At 37.7% G+C, this 10,645-nt stretch overlaps 2 protein-coding genes across 4 annotated transcripts; one reads left to right on the forward strand and one right to left on the reverse strand.

Moving 5' to 3' along the window:
• Nucleotides 1–339: 339 nt before the first annotated feature.
• Nucleotides 340–3,525, forward strand: LOC146562938 (uncharacterized). 3 transcript variants are annotated; one of them, XM_085295203.1, is made up of 11 exons: nucleotides 340–490; nucleotides 800–885; nucleotides 1,034–1,066; nucleotides 1,163–1,252; nucleotides 1,656–1,727; nucleotides 1,836–1,924; nucleotides 2,037–2,139; nucleotides 2,395–2,497; nucleotides 2,577–2,629; nucleotides 2,738–2,816; nucleotides 3,038–3,525. In XM_085295203.1, exons 1-11 carry the CDS (start codon nucleotides 445–447, stop codon nucleotides 3,523–3,525), a joined length of 1,242 nt encoding a protein of 413 aa, XP_085151329.1. In that variant the 5' UTR covers nucleotides 340–444. The 3 variants fall into 3 exon arrangements, with proteins under 3 accessions (XP_085151329.1, XP_085151328.1, XP_085151331.1); XM_085295202.1 differs by lacking the exon at nucleotides 340–490 and having other exon boundaries at nucleotides 673–885; XM_085295205.1 differs by lacking the exons at nucleotides 340–490; nucleotides 1,836–1,924; nucleotides 2,037–2,139 and having other exon boundaries at nucleotides 673–885.
• Nucleotides 1,836–8,458, reverse strand: LOC146562939 (uncharacterized). Its single transcript, XM_085295195.1, has 5 exons — nucleotides 7,531–8,458; nucleotides 7,166–7,262; nucleotides 6,682–6,792; nucleotides 6,067–6,233; nucleotides 1,836–5,734 (listed from the first exon to the last, which is right to left on the reverse strand). The coding sequence occupies exons 1-5, from the start codon at nucleotides 8,436–8,438 to the stop codon at nucleotides 4,687–4,689; spliced, it is 2,331 nt and encodes a 776-aa protein (XP_085151321.1). The 5' UTR covers nucleotides 8,439–8,458; the 3' UTR covers nucleotides 1,836–4,686.
• Nucleotides 8,459–10,645: the final 2,187 nt, after the last annotated feature.

A 10,645-nucleotide genomic window follows, 5' to 3' on the forward strand; every position in this document is an offset into this window, starting at 1 on the left:
TTTATTTATAATGCATAGCAATATAAAAATAGTAACATATGAAAATATTACAATGGGCACAGATGAATTTGTATCAAAAACAGCAACCAAGCCAAAGTAATGAATAACACACATAAATAACAACTGCTTGAGAGACCAAACAATTGTTGTCCCTGGGACATCGTGTAAATGTTGTCCCTGGGACATCGTGTAATTGTTGTCCCTGGGACATCGTGTAAATGTTGTCCCTGGGACATCGTGTAGATGTTGTCCCTGGGACATCGTGTAAATGTTGTCCCTGGGACATCGTGTAATTGTTGTCCCTGGGACATCGTGTAGATGTTGTCCCAGGGACATCGTGTAAATGTTGTCCCAGGGACATCGTGTGATAGCTTGTAAATAATGGAATGAAAATTATTGATTGTTATTAACTTGTGAAAAAGAAGTGTAACAAATCCACATGTTATGTTCTTACACCCTTACAGAAACTGTGACTCCTTCACAATGTCAGGTAAATGTCAACTCATGTTGAATAATCAACCAATCAAGCCTTTTATTATCACATGCAATGTTACACGTACAACTGCAATGAAAATTTCACCCCCTTCTGACCATACATATATTGCTTAAACATCACATTGGGAAGACAGGTCGGAAACAGTTAGGAAGGTCAGAAAACAATTTAATTAATAGATGAGGGGAGAGGAGGAGAAAAAAGAACTACAACCAGACAAAGCTCCTAGAAGACTGAAATGGATGATGGTTGCAGCATGCAAAAAGAAAATGATATCTGTTGACTACAGCATATGCTTTCTCACAGATTACCTTGTGGGAGTAGCTGGACCAAACTCTATTGGTATTTCAAGTTTGAAATCCCTGTTTGACCAGACTAACATTTCAGATGAGGTACCTCTTGACATAAAAATCCTTTTATGTTGTCATAAAACTAATGTTAAATTCTGCTTTAAATACACTTTATTGTACAATTTACTTAATGAATCGTGTTCCTTAGTTCTGTTTTTATTTATATGTATTTATTTATTTGTTTTATAAGGTAATAGATGGCCTAATCTATTTGCAGTGTGAGGTATGTTGAAAAGCTTGTTTGATCATAATGACATAGCATGTTTACGTTTTTTGTAATGTATTTGAAAACATAGGTGTATTTATGTTATTTTTATAGAATTTCCCTCACATTTATCCAATACCAAGCCAAATCACTGGAAAAATTTTGGATGGGTCCACAAGAGCACAAAGTGCATACTTTTTGAAGGTATGACTTGGACTGTGGTAACTATGTTCTTATCACAAAGGGTTTATAAGTTGCCACTATAAACAAACAGCATTTTCCAAAATTGAAGCCTTGTCAGAAGAACCTGAAAAATACCTTTCTGAAACCTTTTCTGTGTAAAGACTTGTTCAAAAGCAATGCACACAGATTAAAACATTTCTGTCTTGGCCAACTGATAAAGAACACCAAAAATTGAGTGGTGCGTGTTGAGTCTGTGGTCTTGATTTGTTTTGTACACACTATAGAAATTAATTAATGTAAACCAAAAATGACACTTTCTATATGTTTGTGTATCTGCAGAATTAATTACAAGTCTCACCTGACAAGCTTTTGCAGTGTCATTCTTGACAGAAAAACATACTTGTCACATTATTTTTATTTCCAGAAAAACATCTTTCAGATGTATGAGAAATTGATTGGAGCCTGTCTGGAAAACGGCAGCCACTGGACCTTGTTTGTAAGTTGCACAGATTTTGCACTCTCTCTAGTGCATGATACTTTTCAGTGTCCCTCATTAGGAATTCTCAAGGCCCAAGCCTACCATATCCATCTTTTTACAAAACAGTTTTGTGACATACCCAAGAGGACCATAGTCTATATGAATTCATTTGGCGAGTCGGAGGTCAGAAAAAGTGCGGTGTTGAAAAACTGGAGGTAATTAATTAACATATTTAACATAACATATTTAATTTAATTGAAAGCATTACCGAACGTGGTTATTGATTTCTCTATATGCTTTTTATTTGTAATAACTGCGATCTCTCAGCTCATTTGCTTCAGCAAGAGGCTGCGCTGGAGAGTGGACCTTGTCACATGTGAGCCACCCACATCAACAGGATGGGAACTCATGTGGAGTGCATGTCATAATGGTACTGAAAACTATAGCTTTAACCTATATAAGTAATGTTTACATTTTTGCCTATTCAGTTTTTAAAGCCTTAGAGGCAGGATGGTAAAATCTCAATTTTTTTTGTAGATTGAACCATTTCAGCAGTAATGCTTTGCTTTGGTTGCTCTGTTTTTTTTTTTCCTCGGGGGGGGGGGGGGTTAAAAACAAACAAACATTTCTTTGTTAATCTAATTCTTTTTGTTCTTTTTTTTTTTTTTTCTTCGTCAATTATTAGTTTGCCCAATCTCTCATTGACGGTAAAACACAAGTGGAGGAGTACAACACTGAAATCACAAAGCTCAGGTCCCGACTTTGCCACTACATATTATCCTCAATAGGTAAAGATAAAATTAGCTGCCTTCTTTTTCTCTAACATTGGAAAATGTAACTTGTACTTAAACAAATTATATTTTGCAGATCGAACTAGGAAGTGCAGTCAGTGCTGGTGTGTGATTGCAGCCAAAGACCGGGTACACTATGACATGTCCTTAGCCATATAGATTGTTTATTTAATGGACTTTGTTCATTTGTTTTTTGTTTGTTTATTTCTTCTTCTTTTTTTTTTTTTTAATTCACAGGTGCAGTGCCAGAAATGTGGTGCATACAAGCACATGCGTTGTTCAAAGTCTGTTTGTGGCATCTGTATCTTCTGTGAGAGTAAGTCACAATATAACTAAACAACGTCCAAAAATGTTTAAAGTGAATTTTTTTTTCGTAATTTTGCCTTTGCACACCAGGACTGTGTAATTAAAGTGGACGTTTCAAGATCCAGTTTTTACACAAAACTATTTTAGACATAACTGTGTCGTATTGTGGGGATTTCTCTTCACAATTAAATTGATATAGTGCTGTTTATATCATTCTTCTTTATGTAACAGCACAGTGCAGCACAGCAGAGGGAAAGGAGTTGTGCAGCATAGTGGGTGGCTATACAGGAGGAGCAATAGAAGTAGCCAGTGAAGAATGTCATCAGGGAAAGCATCAGGCAGCGAATGACAAAGGAAAAGTTCCTAAGGGAGAGAACATCTGCAGCAAATCGACAAGTAACAGTGAGATAGGAAGACTGACAGTCAGAGATGAAGGTACACAGACTGAAGACAAAGAAAAAGAAACAGAAGTATACGGCACAAGTCTGAGTACAGATAATGCTGCTGCTGATGATGTTGACAGGATCGATGCAGATACAGAATTCCAAACTGATTCAGAAGGAACTAGTATAGTTTACAGAGTGCATGGTCGCTTATCTGTACCAAGCTCAAAAAAGAAAACCTACACAATAACAGAAGACGAGATCAAGCGCAGAATTACCAGGTTTTGTTTTTTTTACCTAATTTTTGTTTCTGAGAAAAATGAGAGCCACATATGAGGACATTAATTTGAAATTTCGATAGAACAGTTGCAGTATAATGTCCTCATAACTGTATATCAGGCACTTGTTGATCAAGATTTAGTATTTTGGTCTAAATAACCCAAAATGTGATGTCCACATGTGTGGACGCCAGGCTGGAGTAAAGTGTTAGAGCTATTTATACCTATGTAAACTTTTATACACTGGTTTTTACCTGTCTTGTTTCAGAAAGGTTTAAAAGGGTAATGTCCACAGTTTATTTGTTTATTTATTTGTTTGAATTCAACATATTTTATTAAAGTAATTGAGCTTGAACACAGAAAAAACTGAATCAAATAATCATAAAATCAAATCACTTGCACTATACTGAAGTCTAATCTACTCTGAGCTAATGCCGGTTTCCAACACTAATGATCGGGTGAAGGAGAGAGATGAGGGTGTGCACGGCCACTGGTGCTCTTATCCCTGTTCTTTGTGATACAATCCAACAGGAAAGCAGTCAAACCCTTGGACATTAGCCAAGTTAACGTTCACAAATATATACACACAGAGGAACTCTGAGCCCCAATGTCAGCATTAGCACAAACATGCCACTTCATACCAAATCTCAGTGTGAGGTCAGGTGTTAGTCTCATTCCATTATTCTGGCTATATTTTCTTACTCATTACTATTAAACTTATACTTAAGACTAACTATTAACAAAATCACACCCCAATAACTCTGTTATTACACTTTGTATTTAATCATAAAAAGGCTGGATGTTGAAACCTTTTACTTCTATTTTGTATGAGCCAGGATTCTCAACAGCTGATACTCTATGTCCAAAAAGTGACAGGTATCGTTTTATGGAGCAAAAAACTTAAGAGCGCATATTTTATAAATAATACCAACAATTACAAATGCAGACCTTTAATAGTAATAAGTAATCCTTTATTTATAATGCATAGCAATATAAAAATAGTAACATATGAAAATATTACAATGGGCACAGATGAATTTGTATCAAAAACAGCAACCAAGCCAAAGTAATGAATAACACACATAAATAACAACTGCTTGAGAGACCAAACAATTTCTTTTCAACTGTTCCTTGGCAGAAAGTTAAGACAGCTATTCAGCTTTAGGTTTCAATAAACAGAAGTAATGGATGCAGTCCCTTTGAAATGTCACACAAAAGTCTACTTGTGCATATACTTAGCTTTAACTCTTCTCTTTTTTGTTTTGTATTCCAAAAGGTTTTCATTTTCTCCAGAGGATGTCTCTCTTTCAGTGGTTATCGACTGTTCACATTCATTTTCACAGACTGTTGGAATGTCGATGCTGGCCGAACGTTTCTTGCTAGAATACAATGGCCTAATTTTGCGTGCATTATCTGTCGTCTTTATTTCGTACTGGCATATACTTTTGCCTACTTGTTTTGTTTTTAAGACATTTGTATGCAGTTCATCTATCATTGGAGTAATACCCTCTGGAATGAATGCCCACTGTTTAACTGTGTCTAAAACAGCATTTAGTTTTCCAACTGCATCTTCTGTGCATTTTTTGTCTGTGCTTTCAACTACAGGAGTGTCATTCAAAGTTGATAGAGGACTTTTCAGAGAGTTTTTCATTTGTTTAAAATGGCTACAAGCCACCTTCAGGCAAGCACATGTGTTATAGTGAGAGAACGTACAACAAGTGCACTGAAGTGTTGCAGCCGATGCAAAAAAACACAGATTTCCAAACAAACTTGGCATTTTTATCACTTTCAAGTCCTCACAGTGTACAAAGTAATGCCTTTCTTTCACTGCAATTCTTGCCAAGGTAGAAATGTCTGTTTCCATGTTTGGATAGATGTCATTGTCAGCCTCTGCTAATTTTGCAAGTAACACTAGATGCTTGCAAAGAAGTCCTCGTAAGCCATATGTACAGTTGCAGTAGGACTCAACAGGGCAGACATCATACACCATGTCTTCTCTTGACTCAGATGGGACTTGATATGCATTAACTCCATGGCTGTTCTTGACTGTAATTTTAAGAGCCCAACCACTTTCCATCAGTCTTGAAGCAGAGTCTGAAACTTGAGACAAGGTGTCAGCAAACCTGTTTTTCATGCGGCCCACATCTTGCAGGGTTTTTATGACTGACAAGTAGTCGTCGGCCTTCCCTAGGAGCACTTCAATCAGATCATCCAGACGCCTATTCTTGTAGCCAGATAAAAACTGGTATTTCAGGCGGTGGAAAAATCTGAAAAACAGTTATTTGAAATGATTAGTAACTGTAATTGAAGGAATTTAAAGTTTTAATCAAGACTGTATTATTTTTTTAAAAATTGGAATACCTATTGCACACGTCTTTTATAAAGGAATGCTCTGTGCCGGTTTAGCTGATTTAGGCAAATCCACCTACTCTGTTTTTTGTTGTGATAACATAAAAAACGCTGCTAGAATTTAAAGGATTTGCCTAAAACCTGTTCTGGCAATGACATGATGAACCTACTCAGTTTAGCCTCTTGGATTAAAGCATAATATCTTTTTTTCAGCAATACAATTGAATGAGGTCAAAATAATAAATCATACCTTTCAATCACATTGTTTGTTTCAGAACGAGCGTGACTGAAGCGACGGCCGTAGTCACACCACATGTGGCCAATGCCTTCCCAGTGCTTCTGAAAATACTGGCACACCAAAGGGTATTGCTTAAATGTCTGGCAGAACTCTGCTGATGTGGCTTTAAAGTCGTCCTCCTAAGAGAATTGGATGCAACAGAATATATTTCAATCCATTTAACAGACCTATTGAAATCTTTAATATTATGTATTGAAGCCCTTTTCCTTTTATTGAATAACATTAAGAATTTTAAGTTATTAATAATATGTCGTGTTTTTGTATTAAGAAGCAATTATTTCTTCCCTTACAATGGCTAAGAAGGAACACTAAACCTATAAGCATATTTGGTTTCAGCATCTGTCTGTGAAAGAATCCCACTCACAAGTTCTACTGCACAGTGGGTGACACAATGATGTTCTGCACAGCTTAAGTACTTGTTTTGATAAGCAAGATAAGAAGCCAGTTTTAGAAATTGTTTCAAAAATCTATTTTGTATCTCTCTGTAACTTTTTTTAGCAACTGAAAGTTATTATGCTCTTAGTGTAATCAAGAAATCAAAATGTGAAATAGACAAATTACACTTACAGATGTGCAAGCTTTCAGCTTACAAAAGAAAGAAATGATTTCATTTCTCTTTTGGGTGTTAGAAAGCCCATGGACCCCGGACTCTGATTTTGAAAGCCATCGATTAACAGCCTGTGAATGTAAGAGAAAAAAAGTTAATCTGGAGAGAGAGACAGAGGAGCAGCTGTACAAAAAGCATAAAAGAAAGCTGACGTCCAAAAATAACTTTGTCACTCACTGGACAAGAGGACCTGTGCATTACAGAAATCAACCAGGCAAACATATTTTTAAATGTCAAAAAGAGCTTTGGGAAGCAGCCACCAGAAGATGAGTGCACTGTGGTCTTAAATGGATGGACATAGTCACTCAACATTTTATCCCTTTATATTCATTAACCTGAGTAGGTGAATATCACAATGAGGCAAATCATGACAACAGGACCCTGTTGTAAAAATGTGTTTCAGGTGCATCTTAGACAACGTGAAAAGAAAACAATGTGGTTTACCTGCAAGACATGGTACCAGCATAGAAGGATAGCTGACTCTGGAAAAACCTTCTGCAAAGCATTTATTTCCGCAAAGTCTTTGTCAACCATAAATGCTCTACAGAAAAAAAGAAAACACTAAATGAGATTAAACAGTATGAAAATGTTTTTGCTATCTCAAAGCACCACTTCAATGCCAAATTAAACATTTCAACTCACAAGTAGATATATAAAATACTGCATACAGCCTATAGGAATAACTTTAACAACTGGAAAGGAAAGTTTTTTGCAGCCCATGCTGCAGCTATAGCATTAGATTCTGGCATGTTATAACTTTTTTGAAAAGGAATTATTTCAAAATCAATAGCTGTCAATGTATTATTTACCTCGGGGAAGTTGGGAAATGCTCACAAACTATTCCAAGAACAGTTTCCAGGGTTTTCTGACTTTCGTTGCTGACAATAGCATAGGCCACAGGGACTCCATGCCCATGATCATCTCTTACAACAAGTGTGAATAAGGGAAATGAATACTGGTTAACGCAGTGCGTGGTGTCAACAAATACTAACTGTTTTGCATAGTTCTCCATGTTTGATTTCATTACAGGTGTCTGCAAAACAATCATTAGTTCTTGGTCAGATGTGTATGGTTGATAGAAGAGAACATGTTCTTGATGTTTTCCATTAAGTAAGGTATGTACACTTTGACTGTCTCCACAGTTAAAGTGCTTCTTCCTCATCATGCAGGTTCTAACACTGTCAATGTCACGTGGTGTGACAAAATGCTCTCTGTTGTGAAGATCTCTGTGTCCATGTTCTTTGGCCCATTTATGACATTCGGTTAGTATGATGGCTGGCTTAGTTCCAAGGGAAAGCAGTTCCTCAATCTTCCTCCTCAAATCACTGGAAATATTGTTGAAATGTGCGTCTTTTGGGTCCGAAGGATCATGCCCATCATGCTTATCATATGTACGCTGCACGATGACTGTGTGGTCTTTCCAACATTTGAGTACTTTAAATGAAACATAGGCCTTACAGCCCACTGCTCTGTAGCTGTTTCGACTTTTTTTCCCAGCTCTGATGCAGTTGAATTTGTAATAGTCTCTTTTCCTGTCTTTACCTGAGGCAACATTTAAACATTTATAATGTCCATGAAGGGTTAATGAGTTCAATTTTTCTAACACAACACTGAATGGGTCCTCCTGGCATTGTGACACATGCACACAAAGTTGTGTGTCTTTTCCAGTTCTTTTTTTTTCGTCATTCAGAACACTTCTTCTAATTATGTCGTCCATTTCTGGTGGAAAAATAACGAAGGTTTAATTAGTCAATATTCATTAATTCATTTTAACTTGTTGTGGGGTTTTTTGCAATACAATGTAAATATTAAATATAATATTAAAAAAAAAATATATATAAAATAATATAAAACAAACAGGGGCTAAAAGAAGCTAAACTTTCATATGGTATGTCTCTGGCAACTTTAACATGATGTCCCAGGGACAACATCTACACGATGTCCCAGGGACAACATCTACGCGATGTCCCAGGGACAACATCTACGCGATGTCCCAGGGACAACATTTACGCGATGTCTCAGGGACAACATTTACGCGATGTCTCAGGGACAACATTTACGCGATGTCCCAGGGACAACATCTACGCGATGTCCCTGGGACAACATCTACGCGATGTCTCAGGGACAACATTTACGCGATGTCTCAGGGACAACATTTACGCGATGTCCCTGGGACAACATTTACGCGATGTCCCAGGGACAACATTTACGCGATGTCTCAGGGACAACATTTACGCGATGTCTCAGGGACAACATTTACGCGATGTCCCTGGGACAACATTTACGCGATGTCCCAGGGACAACATTTACGCGATGTCTCAGGGACAACATTTACGCGATGTCTCAGGGACAACATCTACGCGATGTCCCTGGGACAACATTTACGCGATGTCCCAGGGACAACATTTACGCGATGTCTCAGGGACAACATTTACGCGATGTACCAGGACAAATTTGTAAATTTCTGGATTACTGTTAATCGCCATAGAATCAAGAACTCATGTCCAGTTTCACAGCTATGGACCAGTTAATTATGTTTCCAGGTGATAGTTTGATTCATAGATTCAGCACACAACCATAAGTCTAGGCCTTTTAGTCCAGATTCTCTTCACTTATGTTTGTAAAATGATCAGGGAAGCTACTGCAATTTTGCCTGACCCAACCCCCGGGCCACGAAACACCCAAAAAGTTGGGGAACGCTGGTCTAGAGAACACTGGTTAGCTAATGCTGTCGTCAAGTAGCCTATCGCTAGCAAGCAAACAGCAAGCCAAGTGAGGAACATATGTATAATGCTTACCGTTTATTAAAGGAAAGTATCCTAAATTGACTTCAAATTCGGCGGACAGGCGGCGGTTTTTCGCTTCTTCACTTGTATTTCAAAATACTCGAAGGCGGGTATTTCGAAGTCGCAAAGGAATGACGTCACAAGAAGGTGATTGGTCACTTGCAATGTTGAACCTGGAACAACATTAATTATGATGATGTGGGAACAATGCTGACACGAGGAAATCAGATCGTCCGTGAAACCTAGCCTCACCTTATCATGCAAATTCCTGAGGTCAGATGGCCCAGGATGTGAGTGGGCGTTAAGGTGTCTGGGGAGGGAACTCAAAACTGGATTATAGATGGTCTTGGCTCAGGCGATTAGAGGATCATCGTTAGTTGCTTCACTCAACAGCCCGACTTTAGATGAATGATTCTGACAATCTAAATTTTCTTTCTTATTGAATGCACCTGCTGTGGAAAGTCGTACAAGGACTGTGCATGGACTTCCCCTGTACAGAAGGCGACTACAAATGTTACCCAGGCTTAATACACAGAAAAAATTATCCCTGTTGTCTTTGCTCAATGATTGGTTTAAGTGTTGACAATCCAAATTGCTAGCATTGCATCTTTCAACGTGTTTATGGGTAGATCTGAATGCACCAGGTTTAAGTGCAGCCACTCAGCCTCTACTCAAGGTGGTCATAGAACCAGGTGCAGATGGTCACTAGTTAATCTGGTAGTAGTATGGCACTTGGCCACAGGTGGCAGTAGTGGACTAAACTCCATTTGAGACTGCCCCAGCTGCTATGTGATACGTCAGTAGATCAGCTACAAATTGAAGATCATATGCAAGTTTTGGAAATTAAACTATGAATATTCTTAACTTGTCTTTAAAACTAAAAATCTCTAAATCTCTAACCTCAAAACTAAAAAAAAAACACATGGCAAACCACCCGACAAATAAATACATAAACCCATTTCTTTGACCGTCACCAGTTAATTTACAATGCCAATTAATCTAGAACACCGGCCCTATTTCAACTTCAGCTGACAGTATCTCACTGTATATATATTTTTTAATGGAACAACACTGAAGATATGACACTTCGATACAATGCAAAGTAGTCAGTGTAGAGCTTGTTCAACAGTGTAAATTT

The sequence above is a fragment of the Mchenga conophoros genome, linkage group LG12 (assembly GCF_057382185.1).
Source record: "Mchenga conophoros isolate Kocher_MC1m ecotype Shallow Benthic linkage group LG12, M_conophoros_male_GT1.1, whole genome shotgun sequence".
NCBI classification, from domain to species: domain Eukaryota; kingdom Metazoa; phylum Chordata; class Actinopteri; order Cichliformes; family Cichlidae; genus Mchenga; species Mchenga conophoros.

Excerpts from the sequence above, each read along its gene's own strand:
- LOC146562939 (XM_085295195.1), bottom strand. The coding sequence starts at position 8,438 with ATGGACGACATAATTAGAAGAAGTGTTCTGAATGACGAAAAAAAAAGA. Across the intron at positions 6,793-7,165 it reads GCTGGTACCATGTCTTGCAG|GCTGTTAATCGATGGCTTTC; the intron begins GTAAACCACATT and ends TTACATTCACAG. Across the intron at positions 6,234-6,681 it reads AGCTGAAAGCTTGCACATCT|GAGGACGACTTTAAAGCCAC; the intron begins GTAAGTGTAATT and ends CAATTCTCTTAG.
- LOC146562938 (XM_085295202.1), top strand. The coding sequence starts at position 673 with ATGAGGGGAGAGGAGGAGAAAAAAGAACTACAACCAGACAAAGCTCCT. Across the intron at positions 886-1,033 it reads AGACTAACATTTCAGATGAG|GTAATAGATGGCCTAATCTA; the intron begins GTACCTCTTGAC and ends TTGTTTTATAAG. Across the intron at positions 2,817-3,037 it reads CATCTGTATCTTCTGTGAGA|CACAGTGCAGCACAGCAGAG; the intron begins GTAAGTCACAAT and ends TTTATGTAACAG.